Here is a 21315-nt window from a genome sequence, read left to right on the forward strand (position 1 = left end):
GAAAATGTTTACAACATATAGCACAAAGGGCTAATACCCCTGATATATAACAAACTTAAAATTTGACAGACAATGGAACAAGACCCAATAGGAAACTGGGAAGAATGACATGAGCAGACACTTTCCAAAAAAGATAAAACAGCCCTTAAGCATGTGAAAAAGTGTTCAAACGCACCCAGTTAAAGAAATGCAAATTAAAGCACACTGAAATACAGTTTCTTACCTGTCAGATTGGTGAAAAGTGTAAGTGGCTATGGTAGTGAAACAGGCACTCTCATGCATTGTGATAATGCAAACTGGTACACCCCATCTAGAACAAAATAATCTAACAAAACTACATGCAGTAATCTAGCAAAACTCTATATACACTTACCTTTTGACTCAACAATCCCAAATCTAGGAATCTGCCTTGAAAATATACCTCCAGAAATATGAAAATATATAGGCACAAAGATATCTTTTGGAGCATTGTTTGTGATTGCAAAACATCGGAAACAACCTAAATGTCCATACATAGGAGAATGGTTGTACGTATAAATCATGGTACATTCAGGCAGTGGAGTGCCATGCAGCTTTAGAGAAGAATGAGGAAGACCTAGGTAAATCACTCTATGGAATGATTTCCAGGATATACTGTTAAGTGGAAAAAATGTGAAGTATAAAAGTATAATATGCTACCCTTTGTGAAAGAAACTATGTATGTGCAAAGCAAGATACACGTCCCACTTGTGCACAGGTAATACTGAAAATGGATAAACCAGAAACAAGTGAGGTTGGTTACCTACCCAGGAATGGTTGTGAATGGGGTAGTAGGGAGTAGAACTTACCTTGAGTATACTTTTTATGTAGCTCTAACTCCTAGAACCTGGTTATGTTTCACATACCCACCCCAAAATTCATTGAATAATTACCAACCAGAATGTGAGTTAGCCCAAAATAGAATGTAAACAGTAACAAATGAACCTAACTGTATTACAAATGAATAACATAAGTATACTGAGGGGTAGGGATGAAAAGAACTAAGCTAAATAACTTTGGAGAATAGTATTTTGACTGTGTAGTGTAAAGCTAGAGACAAAGGAACTGTAAACAAATCTTCCACTACAATTACTTTCTCACAGGGATATGAATAGAAATTCTGCGACTATTTTATGTAAATATTAAGGGTAAACAATTAAGTAAATGTATTGTGGATAGTGAGGACCAGATTTTCAGTGTCAGAGAACTTACAAGTAAGAAAAGAAGAAAGGCTAGACTGAATTCTGTGTTGTTGGATTGGAATTGGAGGGATCACTATGAACATAGGTTATTTATGGAAATAGAGAGTTGGATAGAAATAGAGACGTAAGTGTGTGTGTGTGTGTGTGTGTGTGTACATTAATATATTTCCTAGCTCTGTTTGCTGCAAGGGCCTAGAAGCAGTGACCCACCTTGGCAGCAGTGAACGTACTAGCACCCAGATCTTTGTTTCTAAATCCAATTCTTCAATAAAAGGAATCAGGAATTCTTGGGGAGAAGTGGGTGATTCCAGGGCTTAGGCAGGGAAACTACTAGATGAGCCCTGAATCATTTCGTGATGCCAAAAAGTAAGGAAGTGCTCAAAAAATGATGGGCACGTGGAAAGATGAAGGAGCCAACTTGAGGGAAACGGGGTTTCTAATCACCAAATCTGACACGAGTTTAGAAACAATTATAATAATGGTGTATAAGATATAGAATAAAATATATTCATATTGCTATAAATGAATAATTGAATAAATAAACGGGGAAAGGGGTCACTTTTTTCTTACTGTAGAATTTTAATTAATTAATGTATGAGGAATGTTGAATATCTTTCCACAAGGTGCTTACTAATTTGAAAGGACCATTCTTCAAAATAATTAGCTAGTACTTTAAGTCAGGGGTCCCCAACCCCTATTAGGAACTGGGCCGCACAGCAGGAGGTGAGCAGCAGGGCCAGTGAGCGAAGCTTCATCTGCAGCTCCCCCATTGCTGGCATTACCGCCTGAACCCCGCCTCCCCATGGCTCGCATTACTGCCTGGGAACACACCCCACCCACCCACCCCCACCCCCGGTCTGTGGAAAAATTGTCTTCCACGAAAACGGTACCTGGTGCCAAAAAGGTTGGGGACCGCTGCTTTAAGTGTCAAGGTAATGAAAGTCAGAGACTGAGGATCTGTCCCAGATTAGAGGATGGTAAAGAGACATGCTAATTTAACACAGCATGGGATTTTGAGTTAGATCCTGGACCAGAAAAAGGATATAAGTGGGACAGTTGGTGAAATTATGTAGATTTTGTATTTTATCAGTGTTAATTCTGTCAGTCTTCATTTATTTAGAAGCTTTGTTATTGTTATCTCATCCTGATATGTCCTTTATCATTATGAAATATTCCTCTTTCTCTCTGGTAATATACTCTTTGCCTTGAAGCCTTCTTAATCTGATCTGAATCTAGTCACTTCAGCTTTCTAATACTTACAGTTTACATGGTATCTTTTCCCATCCTTTTATTTCAGCCTCTTTGAATCCTTATATGAAAAAGTGCATATCTTACAAGTACTGTGGTTTTGGCTTTCTTTCACTTTGGTAAATCTGTCTGGCAGTCTCTGTTGTTTGTTTGAATATCTAGTCCATTTATATTTAATTCAGTTACTGATATGGTTACATAAAGTTGGCTGTCATGTTGTATCCTTTGTATTTTGTGGTTTTACTCTGGCTGCTTTCAAGGTTCTTCTCTTTACATTTGGTTCTTAAGTATGCGACTATGATGTAGTTAGGTATTGGTTTTTCCTTTATATTTATACTACTTGTGGTTTTTTTAGTCTTTTGGATATGGGATTTTGATGTCATCACTTCTGGAAAGTTCTCAGCCATTATATTGTCAATATTTTTTCTGCCCCATTTCTCTCTTCTCCTTCTTGGACTCCAATTAAATCTTTAATCTGCTATTCAGTCCTTCCAGTAACTTTTTTTAAAAATTTCAAATTAGTATTTTTCAGTTCTAGAATTTCCTTGTGTTTCTCTTTTAATTTCTCTTTACGTGCTCTGATTTTTGGTCCATTCATTCCTTGTGATTATGTTTTCCTTTTCATCTGTGAACATTGTTAAAATAGCTGCTTTAAAATTATTTGCAATTTCAACATCTGAGTCATTTCATGGCTGGTTTTCATTAATTTCCTATTCTTTTCAACATGAGTAAAAATTTCCTGATTCTTACAAGTCTGGTAATTTTATTCTGGGTATCATGAATAATACGTTGTGGAGAGTGATTTTGTTATATTTTTCTGAAGATGATATTTTTGTTTTATTAGCCAGTTAACTTTGCTCAAGTCACACACGAAACTTTGTCATCCCTGTGGTTGGCAACAGCTAAATCTTTTTCTTTAGTTCTTTTAGGCTGCTGAACATCTGTTGTGTTTATGCATAGTTCAGTGGTCAACCAGGGATTTGAGCAGTTTAACTGCAGAATTTGTTGTTCTTTCTCTCCCTCTCCTTTCTGGGATTTCTTCTCCCCTCACTTGCAGCTCTTGTGGTAGCTACAAAGTCTGTCCTCTGATTCTTCAAGCTAGTAAGATTGCTGATTTCTGTTTGAGTTCTAGCCAACCAGACACCAGTTGGGGCCTGCCTTCAGGTGAAAATCCTAGAAAAATGGGGTTACTCAACCAGTGCCGTTCCCTTCCTCTAAGTATTAGCTTCTCTGTTTTTGCCTGATTTTGGTTTCTTTTCAGTACTTTCTGATAGTTAACTTTTATATTTTATCCAGAATTTAAAGCTGTCTGAAGTGTTACTTCAGCATTACCAGAGACAAAAGTTTATACTAACTTTATACTAAACACCTTTACAGATAAACTCATGTTGCTTTTATATACTATTTATAGTTGCTACTTAATGTTCTGCTGTAAGCATCCATCATATTTTATATTTCCACTCACCTAGTGACATAGACCTAGGTTGTCCATCTCCTTGGTACTACACATAGTACCATTTACAACATTACCTCTGGGAAGGTTCCTTTGGTATATATATCCCAAGAGTGAGATTGTTAGATTGGAGCATATTTGCATACCTAATTTCATGAGTAAATTCTCTTCAGGCAAGGCATGAGCATTTTCCTTTACTCACATCCCCACAATACTAAGAACTACCCAACTTTATGTTTGCCAATCTGATGGGTAGAAGGCAGTGTATCATTTAAACTTGCATTTTCTGATTTCTAGAGGTGTACACTTCTTCACATGTTTTTCACCTTTTATGTGTTGGTTTTTATGTCCATTGCCTATTTTTCTGCTTATGTGTTTCAAGTCAGATCCTTACTCCTCCTCCTTATTTGTGCCATTTTGGCCAAGTTGAATAAATTCTTTCACATCTCAAAGAAATACTCTCCTTCATTTTCTTCTCTTAGTTTTATACTTTTACATTTCATATTTAGGTCTTTAATGTGGATGCCAGTTTTTTGTATATAATAGGAGGTAGAAATCAAACTTCATGTTTCTCAATACGATGCAACCAGCTTTTCAAGTATGTTGGTTTTTTTATTATTATTGTTACTAGTGTTTGGAAGTATGTTTTAGCATTTGTTGAGGTAATTCCACAAAGGGCTCTTTCTAAAATATAAATTTGATCATATTGCTTGAACTCATTTCAGTGGTACCCCATTGTCTTAGGATACAGTCTATAGTCTTTTCACATGGTTTAGGAAGGTCTTTGTGAAGTTGTCTGCTTGTCTCTGCATTTTCTGCCCAGTGTGCTAGTACTCTAAATTTACCACATGCTCTTTCTTCCTCTGGGAAATATCGTACTGTTACTGTACACAGTACAGTATGTTTTTTTTTTAACAGTACAGTATGTTTTATTTGTTTTTATATCTGTATTCTTGACTACACTGTAGTCCCAGCAGTTCCTGTTATGTAGTAGGTGTTCAACAAATATTTATCATTTGAAGGAATTGAGTTGAATAACTTGATCCTTATCCTTCATTAATTGTCTAATTTACTTTTTCAGACCAGATTAATGTTTAAAGGGAACTCATTTACTTGATGAATAAAAGTTTATGTAATAACTACTGTTAATCTCAATGGACAGTTCTTTCAAATCTTGCTCATGTTGACATACTGCATTCATAGAGCTCCTTATTTGTTTCCATAGCTCTTTTTTAATCTCATTTGATCCTTAGAACAACTCTAGATAGAAAGATCAGGCACTACATCTGTTTTGTGGATGTTGAATCATAGTTCAAGTGATTTGCCTGAGGCTCACACAGCTAGTTTCGTGTTTCTACCTATGTTTTGGGGGAGAAAGATTTGTTTGCTCAGGCAGCTGTGTACTGTCAGTGATATGAATGAAAGCCACTTCATTGTTCTGCCAAGTATTTTTTAAAGATAGTATTTATGAGGTTTTCTTTTGTTGGCTTTTCGCCTCTTTGGGGGTGGTGGTGGGGAGGTTTTGTCTTAAGTTCTAGGACTGTAGCAATAATGGGTTTCAGTCATATTAGTACTTCTGGGATGAGAACTGTGGGTAAATGGTTTCATTTAGAGTTTTGTCCAAGGAACCTTAAATATTGCAAACACATTAGGCTATAATTATGGGAGGTTTGTTGTCTTCAAAATCATATATGTATTCTAAAATTTTTCATAGGATATTTTATATACCAGTATCTATATCTTTTAAACTTAGGTTTTAACTATTTTTGCACTTAGTTTTTTTAAAGCACTTTTGACATGTGCTCTATTGTTCCTGTTATGTTGCTTTGGAACTTTGTATTTCTAGGTAGACAGATGATGCACTTGGAAGTAGAATACTTTTCTGGTTTCATTAGTGTTATTAAGTAAAATTGAAATCATTTATGTTATTAAATAGGTTGAGATTTTTTTTTAAACTATATTGAGATTTGGCAAATTCTTAAAGGTCATGTTTTAATGATACTTTGTTATATCGAATGTTTTACTGGTGTTAGATACTCTGAAACATGGCCTATTAACCCCAACTGTCTAGAGTTAGAGAAACATTCAGTAAGGCACTTTTCTCTTTCAGTTGATTTTTTAAAATACGCTAAAATATCAGTATCATATAAAACTTAACATATGAGCTAGTTCTTTAAAGATGTTAATTTTATTTTCTTTAAATCTGTTTTTCCTGCTCTTTAGAGGAAGTATCATTCTGCAAAGGAAGCTTATGAACAACTTTTGCAGACAGAAAACCTTTCTGCACAAGTAAAAGCAACTGTCTTACAACAGTTGGGTATGTAATAATATACATTTAGTGTGTTATAAGTATATCTCTTTATGTTTTTTACATGTCACAGATGGTAAATACGTGGCTCATGTACCCTATTTCTTTTCTTTCCTTTTCCCCAGAGTTGATAGAATTAATCTGAACCCATCATGTTTCCACCTTCTGCCGAGCATTGTCTATCTCACAGTCAATCTCATTACAGTTCTTTAGTGCAACTTGTCCTTTTAAATTCTCAAAATTATACTCTGGTACTTAACCCATGGGTGAGGGGGACTGAATACTTTCTTTGTGCTAGATATGCTTAGTACTCAATGAAGTTAAGTGATTTACCTAAAGTCTCTTAGTGGTTGGTGAGCTTGCTTTCATAGCTCTGTTGATAATATTAACTAAAGCATTTTATGTAAGAATTATGGAACATCTAACACTATATATAGTTTCTCTACACATGCAGTTCTGTTGTAATGTTGAAGATGAAGGAATGTAGTCGTCTGGATATAATGTGTCACTATCACCAAGAAGATAATGATGGAATTCTCCAACATTTAATTTTGTTGCTTGGTTATTGAGTCATGTTTCTTGCCTGCATTTGGTATTTTGGGGTTTTATTTGGTGCGTGCTCCCCCCCCCCCCAGCTTTTTAAAATTTGTTTTTGGTCTGGGCAAATAATTGACTCTTAAGTTTTAGCCACCGTTGTAGTAATATGAATGTTTTCATGATGTGACTATTTTTAGTGTAATTTTAAAATTATTTAAGCTTAGACTTTATCACTTATCTTCATGATATGAATGCATATTATGTGATCAGTTATACAAAATAAACACATTGCTTTCATATAAAAGTTTTATTTTTAGCTTTGTTTTTAATTTAATCTCTGGTTAGAATTTTCCTTGAGTTATCCATACTTTTAATAATTATAGTAAAGTTTTGTTTTTAATGATTACATGTAGTGTTTGAGTAATGTGAATTTGTATCTTTAAATTAAAACAAGTTTATTAGTACAGCAAAAAAGCTTTTGTGTTAGTTCTTAAGTAAAAAGAACAAAGTGGTGTCTTCAGACAGCTTACTCATTCAGCTAATATTTGAATACAAGCTGTTTTTTAATTAGCTGCAGTGAGGAATGTGTCAATAGCAAAAATGCATATATACCTTTTAAATTTAAGAAATGGATTGAAATCGTTTGAATTACCTGTCTTCTTTGGCAGGGTGTATAGGTAAACTTTTCATGGTTTTGAAAGGGAAGGTACTTCCCCTAATTGAGTCTAATTTATGCCTGCACATCAGTCCTTCCTACTTTGTCACTGTTGCTTAAGCAACTCATTTTAGAGCCTGCTACTGTGGGTCCTGTTCTTACTAGTAATAGTAGGAGAGGTAAGGGAAGAACAGATGAATAGATGTGTGATTGACTTATATTTCTGTAAAACATGGTAACTCAGTCCTTTTAAAATGTCTTTTGGAGCACAGCAACTATAATAAATGCCAGAAAATAAGGGTCCTTATTTGTTTTATGTACTGTGGACTATACACAAAGAACAGCTGGTTTTATGCACTTGAATTGATCCACAACTGAAATATGATTCCCTGGCAAATTAAATCACGTTATTCCTGTGTGCCTTGAAGGTATAGAATACACTAGTCCATGATCCAGTCTTTTGATTACTTCCATAGCCAGCTTGCTTGCTTGTTTGTTTATTTATCATAACAATTGTATTTAAGGTGTACAAAATGATGTTTTGATACACCTGTACATAGTGAAATGATTACTACAGTCAAGCTAGTCAACATATGCATCTCCTCACATAGTTACCATTTGTTTTTGTGTGGTGGGAGCACCTGAGATCTACTCTCTTATTAGCAAGTTTCCAGTATATATTACAATATTAATAACTGCAGTTGTAATGCTGTATGTTCTCTAGACTTACTTATCCTGCATAACTTCAACTGTGTAACCTTGACCAACATCTCCCCATTTCCCCAACTTTACTGCTCCTGGTACTACCATTCAACTCTCTGCTTCTGTGTATTCGACTTTTTAAGATTCCACATATGAGATTATGCACTATCTAAATTTATTTATTAAACATTTGTGTTACCCATTTTGTACCGTTTTTATTTGCACCATTTGAATGGACTTTTCTTACAGCCTTGGGGTTTTAAAAAGTTGTCAAATGCTTTATAGTTTTTATTTTATAAGGTGTGAAAATATGTAGCCAGTGCCAATAAGGTGGGATTGTATGTGTGTGTTTTACTCTGAACTATCATTGATTATATAGCTTATAATTACTCCTTGGAAATAAACATTGGGTTAATAGACTGTCTTGGAGATTCTTAAATGCACATAAATTTTTACACAGAACAATGAATAAGATTTAACATCTTTATATTCTTTGTTTTATACCTTGTAATCTTTTCAAATACAAAAATCAGAGAACAAAAGAACTGTAGTTTGCAATCTACTAAGTGATAAGTCAGTGCTTAAAATTGTTTTAATTTCTCTGGAATGGAAGTTCTTCATAGCTTTGACTGTACTTTAAAAACAGACTTTCTTAGGCCAGAATTGACAGTTCTAAATTTTGGGAGTGTGTATGCCAAGCTAAATGAATAAATTTACTGAAAAGAGTATTTTTACTTGTTTGTTTTCTGCTTGGTATTCTTTAAAATAGAAGAATAATTAACTCATTTAGGTAAATATTTTTAATCACTTACTGTAGGTTGGATGCATCATACTGTGGATCTCCTGGGAGATAAAGCCACCAAGGAAAGCTATGCTATTCAGTATCTCCAAAAGTCCTTGGAAGCAGATCCTAATTCTGGCCAGTCCTGGTATTTCCTCGGAAGGTAAGACTGATTTATCAGACACTTAGGCTTTGCTTTTGTTTATTCCAGCTAAGAGTTTTGAATTATGATCTAAAATATTAGTTTACTAATAACTTGATCAGTGTATTTTCTCTTTTAAGTATTTTATAACAGATTTCTAGAAGTTAAAAAATAAAAGAAAGCTTCTGAATGTGGTGGTTTTCTTACAGCAGCATCTGGTCTATTAGGACGTTTCTTATTTTGCTTATTGAATTTTCATTTGACTTAAATTATTGCTGGTTTTTAAAAAGTCATAGCAGATAGTAATTTTTCATTCAACTATTTATGCCTTTCCTTTTGATTTCTAGTGTTTTCTTTATATGTCTGTTTAATAGAACAGAATTTTTCATTCTACCTGATGACTACCAGTAGTCAGTAGAACTTTGCTAGTTATCATTTTGATTAGTGTTATATACCGTAGAATGGACATTAATAGTAGATCTCACTCAAATCACAGTCGAAAGTAGATACATTATTATTGGATTTGTTGGAAAGGAGAAGTGACATGTAGTGAAAATAGTTTTTTGCAAGCCTATAAACTTCTCTTGTACTTTGAATGTCTGAATTTTGCTTACTGATTATCTGAAACATACCTCGTGTATTAATCTGATAGAACACATTTTTGGACCGTTATCAGATTGTTTTTTGGTTCCTAATTGGTTTTAGCTTTTGCAGTATGGTGGAAAGATCATTCGACTACGAGCTGAGATACATGGATTCAAGTCTTGGCTAGGCTACTATTTGTGGAATCACGGATGGTACAGTTAAACCTTTTGAGGCTTCAGTTTTCTATTGATAAGAGAATTAGATTGGTGGTTCTCAATGCCGGGGGGGGGCATTTTGCCCCATAGAGGACATTTCATAATGTCTGTAGAGACATTTTGGTTATCACAACTATGGGGAGTGCCACTGGCATCTAGTGGGACAGCTCTCTACAGTAAAAGATTACCTGGCCCAAAATGTCAATGGTGCTGAGGTTGAGAAGCCCTGGGTTACATTATCTGTTAGGTACCTTCCCATTCTAAAGGTTTTAATTTTATGAATTCTTCGGAAATTATCCTATTTTGTTTTCATTTTAAGCTTTTTTCCTCTATTTTCTATAGTATTTTACTTGAAGTGAGTTTGCCATATAGTTACGTTAAATTTTAGTATTTTGTATGGTTTCATTTTTTTTCTTTAAATATAGCAAAGTATATTTGTATGAGGGGGAATAATATTAAGATGTTTCCTTCTTTAAAAAAATTTGATTATTCATTAATAGTATACAATAAGAGTTGAGTGGAAAAGTTGCTGTTTTTAGTAGGGATTTTCTGATTCCTTCCCAGGCTTGTAAAATCATGTAAATTGGGTTGCTTATTAATAAAGCTTGAGAGTCCAAACATTGTCTCTTTCACTAAAGATCTTTGGGAGCAGAAACTGGATCTTACCATCTTTGTATCTGTCTGCCTAGCAAAGTGGCTATTCAGTAAATGGAATAAATGAACTAACTGAACACCATTTGCATTTGGAGCTAGCTCTGTCAGTATACTATACTATTAGTTTTATACTATGATTACTAATAATACTATAAGTATTGTGCAGTGATAGGCTTCATACAGTGACCAGAAAGGAGGTCTAGTACTGGGAAGTAGGGCCTTGCCTAGTCATTGCCTCTAGTGTTAAAGTTTATATATGAAAATTTCTTTTAATATAGATTAAAAGGAATGTGTACTAGAAAGTATTTTCCTTTTGACCTAAGATAAAGATCAGTAGTTTAATACAGTGCAATAGTGTGGATGTCTTTTTAATATAATTTTTTCTTAATTCTAGGCATGGAAAATTAATATATAACGAAACATCAAAAATTACTTTTTTTTTTTTTTTCCTGGCCGCGTCGCTTGCGGGATCTCAGTTCCCTGACCAGGGATTGAACCCCGGCCCTGGCAGTGAAAGTGCTGAGTCCTAACCACTGGACCGCCAGGGAATTCCCAAAAATTACTATCTTAGTAATGCTGTAATTTTCAGCTCAGTGATCACTGTTCCATAGGAGGTCCCCCCCCCCCGCATTAACTGGTTTTACATTTTAAATCATTGAGATGCTTTTATTTGAATCTTTCTGGGTAAAATTTTCCAACTATAGTTTACTGACTTCTCAATTAAAGGATACTTACTACAATTTAACTTATTTTGGGGTTCAAGATTATCATGTTGGTGTTCATTATTTTTTATCTGTAATATAATTTGAGGACTGTTTAGACTTTTTTTCTTTGACATTTACTTTTCTTACCCTCTCTTGCTGACTTTTAATGTGTTGCTTCAAATCTGTTTTGTTGTGAGAAAATTTTTATAAATAAGTTGTATTTTAGAAGTTATTAAAGTTCTGAAGGAAGATCTCAAGTGTCAGTAAGCAACTTTGGGATTTGATGACCCTAATATTTCTGAGGCATTTTATTACTTACCTCTGCATTCAGGTCTGTGTTGAAGATTGAATTTGTCATTTGGCATGTGTATATCATAACAAAAGTGTAATGTGGTAATGCTGTTAAACTGGTACTAATCATTGACTCTGTTATCCCAGAACTATAGAATGTTAGAGCTGGGAAGGACCAGGAGGTCACCTAGTTCACCCTGTAAACCTTGTCATTTTGCAGATGTTTTAGAAAGTGAGCTCAGAGGAGTAAAATGTTTTGTCCAAGGTCACAGTCAAGCAGGTAACTAATATCAGAGCAGGGACTAGATCCTAGGTTCAACACCCAGTGCTTTCTCAATTACACAGCTCTGTCTCAGGGGAACCTAGTTAAGTTTTATTAGAGGAAAAGTGGTTGGCAGTTGGATTGGGACATCTGTATTTGGGCACATTGGTTTCCTACTTTCATTTTGTAGGAATCAAGTATGAAAACATTGGTTTTGGGAATTACTGCTTATTCCTCCCAGCGGTTAGGCAAATTTGTCCATAAACCTGAGATTGGCTTTGATTTAATAACAACAAACAGAGCATGTTTGCTACTATCTGTTAAGCATTCCCTTTCTTTGTGGTGTCTGTCCCTGTTTGGCATTGTTAATGACCTCTTGTCCTGAATTCCCTTCTCATAAAACAGTTTGCAGATGCTCTCTGACACTGCCTTCTCTGTCTCAGTCACTCACCTTTCTTAATATTGCCCCAACCAGAATATTAGTGATTGCTTAGGCTTAGTTTTACCTCTCCTTTGTTGGTATCCTATGTTCTTATACCCTCTCTTTCATATGGATGAATTCCAAATCTAGATTTCTACACTTCAAGGTATTAAACACCAGGACCACATCTCCCATTCTTTACCTAACATTTCCCATTTTAATGTCCACACCTCATGTCAAAATCAGCATGTTTCAAATCTCATTCATCATTTTCTTCCCTGAACCAGCTGCTTCTTCTTTATTTTTGCCAATGATATCACCATTTTTTTCCTCTATTTAATCACGCTTAAAAACTAAATTATAACCCCACCCCCATGAATAGCTAATCATTCTGTCACAAAGTCTTTATCTGTTTTTTTGGTTTATTGTTTCTCCTGTCTTTCTCTTTGTTGTTACTTGCATTACTTTCATCCTAATTTTGGCGTATTCCAAACCAGTGAATATAACTGCCTTCTTTTTTACCGTCCATAACTTATTTTCCTTTCAGTTTATCCCTACTTGTCGTTAGCAGATTAATATTCCTATAAAGTACTTTCATCATGCCATTCCCCTTGTTAGAAGAACAAACTTCAGAGTATTCTTGGGTTGGATTTAAAATCCTCTACTGTTTGTATCTGTGCTACCTTATATTAAGTTTTGCTCATATTGTTCAAGCAGCATTTCAAAATGCCTATTCTCACCTTCTCTCCCAGAATCAGTGGTTCCCACACTTTTGGAGTACTTGATGTTTAAATTTTTTTTTTGCTGTTTACTCAGTCAATAGTATTTCAGAATAAGTCAATTACAATACAAATATTAGTTTAATGGAAAATTTATATATGTATGTGTATGTTGTTTTTCCATTTCGTTTGCTTGGCCAAATTGCCATATACTGGCTGGTAATTGGGTATCACTGATGTAAACAGTATGCATCTACACATATTCAGTTCCTTTATTTACTCTTACCCTTCCCTTTCTTGTCTTTCCTAAACCCCCGGTAGTGTGTCTACCCTAAATTCTCAGACCAGTTATTGTCTGTGCTAGCCATTTGATATGGCATCATGACAATTATAATGTGTCTTCACTCCTCAACTAAATTGTAAGCTCCTTGAAGACGAACTGGATTTTGTTTTTTCTTTTTCCCTCAGTGCCAAACACTAAAGATAATTTCTGTATTTATAATTTCAGCTGCTGTTCTGTGTATCCATCAGGTACATCTACATTAAGAAAATGGCAGGTCCTTGAAATTTTAATCATACCTTGCTACCCTTACTAGTCATTAAATTCCGTACTTAATCCTATTTTATACTATTTTTGATAGTTAGCTTGATAGTATTTCTTATGTTTGTATTTTGTATGAATTAAAGAATTTTTGCCCTCATTATTTAAGAAAGGAGAATTGAAATTTGATTCAGCAAGTCTTACCAACATAGAGTGTTTTTCTTGGTTTTTAACTCTATGTTCTTACTGTGTAGAAAACCAGAGATCAAGCTGTATAAGTAGAGTAGTGTGTGTGTGTGTGTGTGCGTAACTCAGTATTATAATATTGAAGTGATATGGCCTTTAATTATTTTAATAGGTTCTAAAGCATGCTGTATTGATAAACACTGTCAGATAGACTATAATATAGTTTATTGAAAGGTTAATTATAATGTACATTATTATTGTCATGTATGTACACACATTCACATAAATATGTCAGCTTATTAGGTTTTTATTTGCTTTGACATATAGTCCACCCATTCAGCAAATTAATTAATTAATCAGTATTAATCATGTTTTCTTGATTTTTCCCTCCCCTCTCAGGTGCTATTCAAGTATTGGGAAAGTTCAGGATGCCTTTATATCTTACAGGCAGTCTATTGATAAATCAGAAGCAAGTGCAGATACATGGTGTTCAATAGGGTAAGACTTTGTATAAAAATAATGGTATTATAATTGATACACAAAGATGGTTGCATCACATATAGTATACTTCATGGCTTATATCATGCTATGAAGCTAAGCAGTTCTTCTTAGTCAACTTATTTTTTCTTAATATCTCTTTCCAGCGTGCTATATCAGCAGCAAAATCAGCCTATGGATGCTTTACAGGCCTATATTTGTGCTGTACAATTGGACCATGGCCATGCTGCAGCCTGGATGGACCTAGGCACACTCTACGAATCCTGCAACCAGCCTCAGGATGCCATTAAATGCTACTTAAATGCAACCAGAAGCAAAAGTTGTAGTAATACCTCTGCACTTGCAGCACGAATTAAGTATTTACAGGTAAAATGTTTAAATGGCAGTTTTTTAAAGGCACATATTTCCCCATGACACTCAGGCAGGAGGAGGGTGGCTGGGAAGTTTGTCTAGCTGTGTTTTGATGTCTATAATTTGTTTCCATATTTTGTAAACATACCATAGCTTGTAATATTATTTTACTTTTCATTTTAAGTAAGATATGCAGTATTTTGAAAGATGCTCTTTTGCACATTTACTCTGTTGATGCATATTAATTTACATAATTTTTTTCTATGTACTGTCTACATTTTTAAGTTGTCATAGCATTTTAGAGAAAAGGACACAAACACTGTCTTTCACTCTTGCTTGGAGTTTCATGAGAAGACAGCTATAAGAACTCTGAAAACAGAGCTCAGCTTTGTTTTAATTCTCACAAAGGTTTATATTCCGGTTTCCCTCATTATACTTAGTATCTTTCTGAAACCCCAAATTAAGAATCTATTTTCTTTTAAAAACAATTAGTTATAGCATTTAGGAAGATTTAGTGGACTTGCTCTTACTCAATTAGGCTTGTGTTAAATTTGCTTTTTACATAATTTTTCCTAGGCTCAGTTGTGTAACCTTCCACAAGGTAGTCTACAGAATAAAACTAAATTACTTCCTAGTATTGAGGAGGCGTGGAGCCTACCAATCCCCGCAGAGCTTACCTCCAGGCAGGGTGCCATGAACACAGCACAGCAGGTGAGAAGTTGGGTTATGTTCTGCAGGTGCCCAGCTTTAAGGGTTCTTTTCAATCTGTAGTGGTCAAGCGTATTTTACTAAGCACAGGAGGCTTTCATTAATGAAAAGCCTCTTGATTTAATTGTGAAGGGAATCTAGATCAAATTAAAACTCCCTCTGATATGGGAAGAAATTTTGGGGTGCCAGTTTAGAACCTTTGTGCATTTTCATGATTTTGAAGGAGGTTTCTTAAAGTAATGCTGCAGTGGTTTATTTTTTAAAGCAAGTTTTTCAAAGGAAGGTACACATTCCTCCATTGATGATTCATTTGATTTTGATTTTCAATAATTGCCATCAGCGATGTCCACATAGCTTTGAAAAGTATGCAGCTTGTAAAGTTTTAAAATTTGAAGGAATGAATTAAGAATATATAGAACCCTATTTTTGTCTTCCTTCTGTGATTCTTAGGCATGTAAACCTCATCATCCAAATACTGAACCTGTATTAGGCCTCAGTCAAACACCAATTTCACAGCAATCCTTGCCACTACACATGATTCCTTCTAGTCAAGTAGATGACCTGTCCAGTCCTGCCAAGAGGAAAAGAACATCTAGTCCAACAAAGGTATATATTTTAGAGAAATAGAAAAATCCCAGTCAAAAAAGAAACTCCTAACTGCCCTGAACTTGTGCAGTTTGAACATCTCCTGTCCTTTACTTTAAATCTGTGGACATCAAAGAGTGAAAGGTTTGAGTTTTTCTATCCCAAATTCTTAGCATCATATTAAATATAGAAAGTAGGGATAAATTTGCATTCATCAAATCATTTTATTCATCTCCCTGCCGTTAAGATCTCAACACACTTTTCATCATCACCTTCTACTGACATTGAAATAAACTTAATGTTGGACCTAGTGGACAGTGTGGTATTTAGGTTAGCCATTTGGGCCATAGTTTAGGGGTGGGCCTTTTTGGGTGGCTTATTAAAGAATCAATATTTTCTTAATTTATGATTTTCCAAATTTATTATGCATGTAAAAGTATTTTTAAAAGAACTAAATGTCATAACATCTTTCTTATATATAAATATTCCAATTCAAAGTCATTTGGCCTCCATTAGTCATTATTGTTAACTCTATGGATTTAACCAAATATTCTTTAATTTTTTTTTTTTTTATCAATTTTCCTCAGAATACTTCTGATAATTGGAGTAGTGGCCATGCAGTGTCACATCCTCCAGTACAGCAACAAGGTCATTCATGGTGTTTGACACCACAGAAATTACAGGTATGTAAGATATGCTTTTGACAGATTGTTTTTCCTATTAAAGAAGAGTAGAGGTACTAAGTTTTAAGTTTTTTAACTATTAATTCTTAAAGTTTAATGGCAGTAAGCTCAATAAATAGGCGCATAAGTAAAATGAACCCACATTTACCATAGAGATAATTCATCCCCCCCCCCCCCCGCCAAATATATTCTCATGGTTCAGACTGCCTCAGTATGAGGTTAGGGTATATAAAGTAAATTCTCCATCTAATTCCTGCCCCTACCCACTCAGTTCCCCCTCCTAATAGACAGCCAGTGTTATTAGTTTCTTATCTGTCTTTCCAGAGATATATCATGCATGTATAAGCAAATATGCATCCTTTCTCTCATATATTACTATTTTTCTCCGTTTTTTATACAAATGATAGAATGCTATATATACTGTTAATAATATATTTTACAGACCTTTCCATGTCAGTGTATAAAGGGCTTCCTTATTCTTTTATGACTACATCATGTTTCTTTACGTAGGTTTCATACTTATTTAGGCAGATCACTAGTTTTGGACAGTCAGGTTGTCTTCAGACTTTTCCTATTCCAAACAGTGCTTCTTAGAGTGTACTTGTCACAATGCATTTTTAAGCTCAAAGAACTTTCTGTGTAAATCCTGAAAATTACTGAGGAGTAGAATTTCATGCACACTTATCTCAAAGATCACATTACAGTAAACCTTCTGAGGTTTCTCAAACTTCTTAAAGGACTTCATCTTGGGGTTGATTGTCATTGGTCAGAAATCAGTATCTTTGACTAGACAGCATTCTGAGTTTTATCTACTCATTTCAAGGGAAAGGGTTGCTTAGAATAGTGAGCTTGTTTCTTAGATGTGTCTTTGACTGTATTCTCCTTTCTTCTTCTTCTAGCACTTGGAACAGCTCCGTGCAAATAGAAATAATTTAAATCCAGCACAGAAACTGATGCTGGAACAGCTGGAAAGTCAGTTTGTCTTAATGCAGCAGCATCAAGTGTGTATAGCATTTTTTCCCCTAAAATTTTTTACCATTTCGAATATTTCTATTGACTGGAACATCATTTTAGAGTATGTTCATGCCCACTTCTACTTTCCACCAGTATTTGGTGGAATTGAATAATCTGTGCTTCTTAAAATACTGATAATGGACAGATTTTTAGGAAAAAACAGCAATAAATTTGATTTTGAACATGACTTAGTATTTTATTATTTATTTACATGTTATTCTGCATGAGTTTTATTTATATTATTTAATACTTAACAAGCTACATCCTAAACTTAGGTGGGGTTCTTTCAAGCTTGTTTAACTCAGAGAATCTGGCATATAAATGTGATAGAATGGAATTTTGAGATCCCCTATTTTGTCATGGGGGAAAGACCTGTAAATTTGATTTCCTTTCCATAATTTTCAGCTGGTTTCTTTTGTCATTACTAAAGGGATATTTCTTTAAAAATTAAGTAGGTTCTTGCTTTTCCGAGGAAGCTAATCTAAATGTGAAGAAACAATTTCTTGTTTTGAAAAGGTATTTTTTAACCTAGAGAAATTAAATGTTAGGGTAAAATCAGAGATTACCTAGTTATATATTCTTCATATTCTGATTCTGTCCCCTATGGACCACACAGGCAGCATTTATTTTTCATTTGTTTTTTGACAGATGAGACAGACAGGAGTTGCACAGGTACGATCTGCTGGGATTCCTAATGGGCCAACAGCTGACTCATCACTGCCTACAAACTCAGTCTCTGGCCAGCAGCCACAGCTTGCTCTGACCAGAGTGCCTAGCGTCTCTCAGCCTGGAGTCCGCCCTGCCTGCCCTGGGCAGCCTTTGGCCAATGGACCCTTTTCTGCAGGCCATGTTCCCTGTAGCACATCAAGAACGCTGGGAAGTACAGACACTATTTTGATAGGCAATAATCACATAACAGGAAGTGGAAGTAATGGAAACGTGCCTTACCTGCAGCGAAACGCACTCACTCTACCTCATAACCGCACAAACCTGACCAGCAGCGCAGAGGAGCCGTGGAAAAACCAACTATCTAACTCCACTCAGGTAATAAGAAGGACTGACTGCCTTGTTGGCTTCTCACATAATAGTTGTCTTCATTTGATTTTATGTGTTTTGAGAGAAGAAGAAATAAAAGTTTGAGGAACTGTTTTTATAAGCATTTATAGTACTACAATGTTATTACTACATTGTGACTCGGTATCCATGTATGTGAGTATATTTTCTTTTCCATATAAGATTTACACAGATAATGTTAGAAATTTCTAAAAAAAAAAAAAGAAAAAATAGATCATAGAACTCCCCCAAAACCCACTGTTAATTTACAGTGGCATCTTAAGCAATTTATGGTGATGTTTCTTAGTTCATTTCTGCACATAGTACCTACTTAAGATCAGGTGCTTTGCTAAGTGGTAAGTATTCACTCTGGTGGGAGAAAAAGCTTTTACTTCTGAATATTTATCCTCATAGTTTCCCCCTATTTTGGATTGTTTCCATGGAGCGGGTGCTCCAAAGCAGAACTGAAGGGTCAAAGAGCATTTTAAAAAAAATGTTGTGAATACGTATTGCCAAATTACTTATACTTTTACTAGCTCTAAGGAAATATTTGACTTATTGCTGGCTAGCTTTATATTATTGATAAAACTGAGATAAGTTCTTTTTCTAAGACTTTTAAAATGTTAATTCATGTAGGTAAACAGACAGTAAATAAGCATTGCATATAGAATATTAAGTAATGTTACAATTAGTTCTCTGGAAAAATATACTAGAAACCGCAGCTGGAGAGTACTAGAGACTGGTGGTAGAGGAGGAGTTGCAGTTATAAATAGGAATATCAGGGAAGATTTCACTGGAAGGGGATATTTGAATAAAGACCTGAGTTACAGAAGTGAGCCTTGAAGATACTTGTGATAAGAGTGTTCCACGTCTAGGGAGCAGAAAGGAGCAATAGGCGCTAAGGCCAGGAGTGTGTTTTGCATATTCAGAGACAGTCAAGGTGGCAAGCATGGCTGAGCAGGGTGAGAAGAGAGGTAAATGTGGTCCAGCTGGAAACAGGCTGGCTAAATCATGTTCAGCCTTGTAGGCAATTGTAAAGATTTTGGATTTTATTCTGAGTTAAATGGGAAACTATAGGGAGGTTTGAATGGAGGAGTGAGGTGATCCGCCTGGATGCTCTCTGGTACTCTGTGGATAGACTAAAGGAGGCAAAAGGAGAAATGATATGACCCACTTGGTGATTACTTCTGTAATCCATGTAAGAGGTGGTGGCGGCTCGACCCAGAGTGGCAGCAATAGAAGTGGTCAACTTTTGGGTACATTTGGGTGGTAGAACCAACAGGATTAGCTGAGAAAGAGGGAGACTAAGTTAGCCTGATCAACTAGGAAAGATGGACGAGACTGGATGAAATCACCAAGGGGTGTGAATAGATTGGGAAAAGAAGAGAACTCAAAACTGAGCCTTGGGGCATTCCAGTATAATAGGTCAGGAAATTGAAGAACTAGCAAAGAAAACTAGAAGAGGAGTGACCTGTGAGGGTAGTAGTAGATCTAGGAGAATGTGAGTGATGGATGCCCTTGAAGCCAAGTGAATAAAGTCTTTCCAGGAGGAGGGTATGATGAAAGTGTAAATCAAATAATGGTTATAGGTTGAGAAAGTAAGGTGAGGAAATTAACACAGGAGAAATAGGAGAGAATTGTTTGGGTTGGTGAGAGAATGGGATTTTGGAGGTTCAGTGTCTTTAAACATTAAAGGATTGTTAAAAGGATAACATGAGATTTTTGTTAGAATGCCTATAATGCTAAGGTATAATTGGTAGTTAATAAATGAGAACCTTTGTTATGATTGTAACTTATAATTCTATTATTCTTCTTTATTACATCTAATTCTCTGACTTGCTTATTAGTTGCTGAGATTTTCAGTAAATACGCCCTTAACCCTACTTTGGAAATTTGCTGTCTTTTAAAAACAATTCTAGAGAAAGAACCCTCAGTTTACAGGCCATGAAGCCTCTGTACATGACTGTATACTAAGTGGCAGAGCCCCAGCCTTTGCTTTGCAGGCCCCTCAAGGTCAGTGTCCATAGGAGCTTTATAATTTAGGTAATAGTGCTGGGAAAGTTGTCTAAGAAACTCTGTTGAACTGATTCTAAGTCAGAGGTTTCCCAAATGAGGATGCTGCATGACTGCTAAAGCTGGGGAGCCTCTATCTCTGGTATTAATATAATTAGAGGCTTTTTCAATACTGTCTTATGCAAACCTTTTCAAATATTTTTCTCAAGTTTTAATGAAAACTAAACCATTGATAGACCTGTTTGGTATATCTACTTTTTAGTTTGTGACGATGGAAGGAAATACAGATTGGTAGTAATTTACATTACAGTTTCAAAGAGTTCATTCACAGGTTCCACTTAAGATATGAAAGTAAAATTATATAAATTGTTTGTGATTGTTCAGCAAGTCCTCTTTAAAGAATTTATAGCTTAAAATACCTTGATTTGCATTTAAAGGCGGTGTAATAAAATGGTTACTTTTCTATTTGTCTGCATATTATAATCATTGTAACTTGTCACTTGATTAGCTTCTGAGTAGAAATTTGATGATAAATGAAATTTTGACACCCGCCTGGACTCTTTCTTGGATAATAATATTGATGTGCTTATAATATTGCAGTATTTTTACTTTATGAAAAGTTTCCATATAACTTAGAGTTTTATCTTTCAACTACTACTATGATCGAATTTTTAGTTGCTTATTTTAATCGTTTAAAACCAGATTGCATTCCTTTGCATGCTCATTGCTGTGTATCAACTTTTCATGTATCTAGTTTTTTTGGTGGATAAGTTTTAAAATTTTTAG

The 21315-nt window shown here is 35.0% G+C and overlaps 1 protein-coding gene across 8 annotated transcripts in view; it reads left to right on the forward strand.

Moving 5' to 3' along the window:
- KDM6A (lysine demethylase 6A) overlaps window positions 1-21315 on the forward strand; it is a 207013-nt gene that overhangs the window by 141058 nt on the left and 44640 nt on the right. The window contains exons 9-17 of one of the 8 annotated variants that reach the window (XM_082609054.1): window positions 6145-6238; window positions 8941-9067; window positions 14024-14122; window positions 14269-14488; window positions 15050-15184; window positions 15632-15787; window positions 16354-16449; window positions 17349-17450; window positions 18112-18507. In XM_082609054.1, the coding sequence (XP_082465180.1) occupies window positions 6145-6238; window positions 8941-9067; window positions 14024-14122; window positions 14269-14488; window positions 15050-15184; window positions 15632-15787; window positions 16354-16449; window positions 17349-17450; window positions 18112-18507 (1425 nt within the window). The remainder of the gene's footprint in view (window positions 1-6144; window positions 6239-8940; window positions 9068-14023; window positions 14123-14268; window positions 14489-15049; window positions 15185-15631; window positions 15788-16353; window positions 16450-17348; window positions 17451-18111; window positions 18508-21315) is intronic. The other 7 variants (XM_082609056.1, XM_082609055.1, XM_082609058.1 and 4 more) reach the window with 7 other exon arrangements.

Source organism: Mesoplodon mirus (assembly GCF_964341445.2).
Source record: "Mesoplodon mirus genome assembly, chromosome: X".
NCBI classification, from domain to species: Eukaryota; Metazoa; Chordata; class Mammalia; order Artiodactyla; family Ziphiidae; genus Mesoplodon; species Mesoplodon mirus.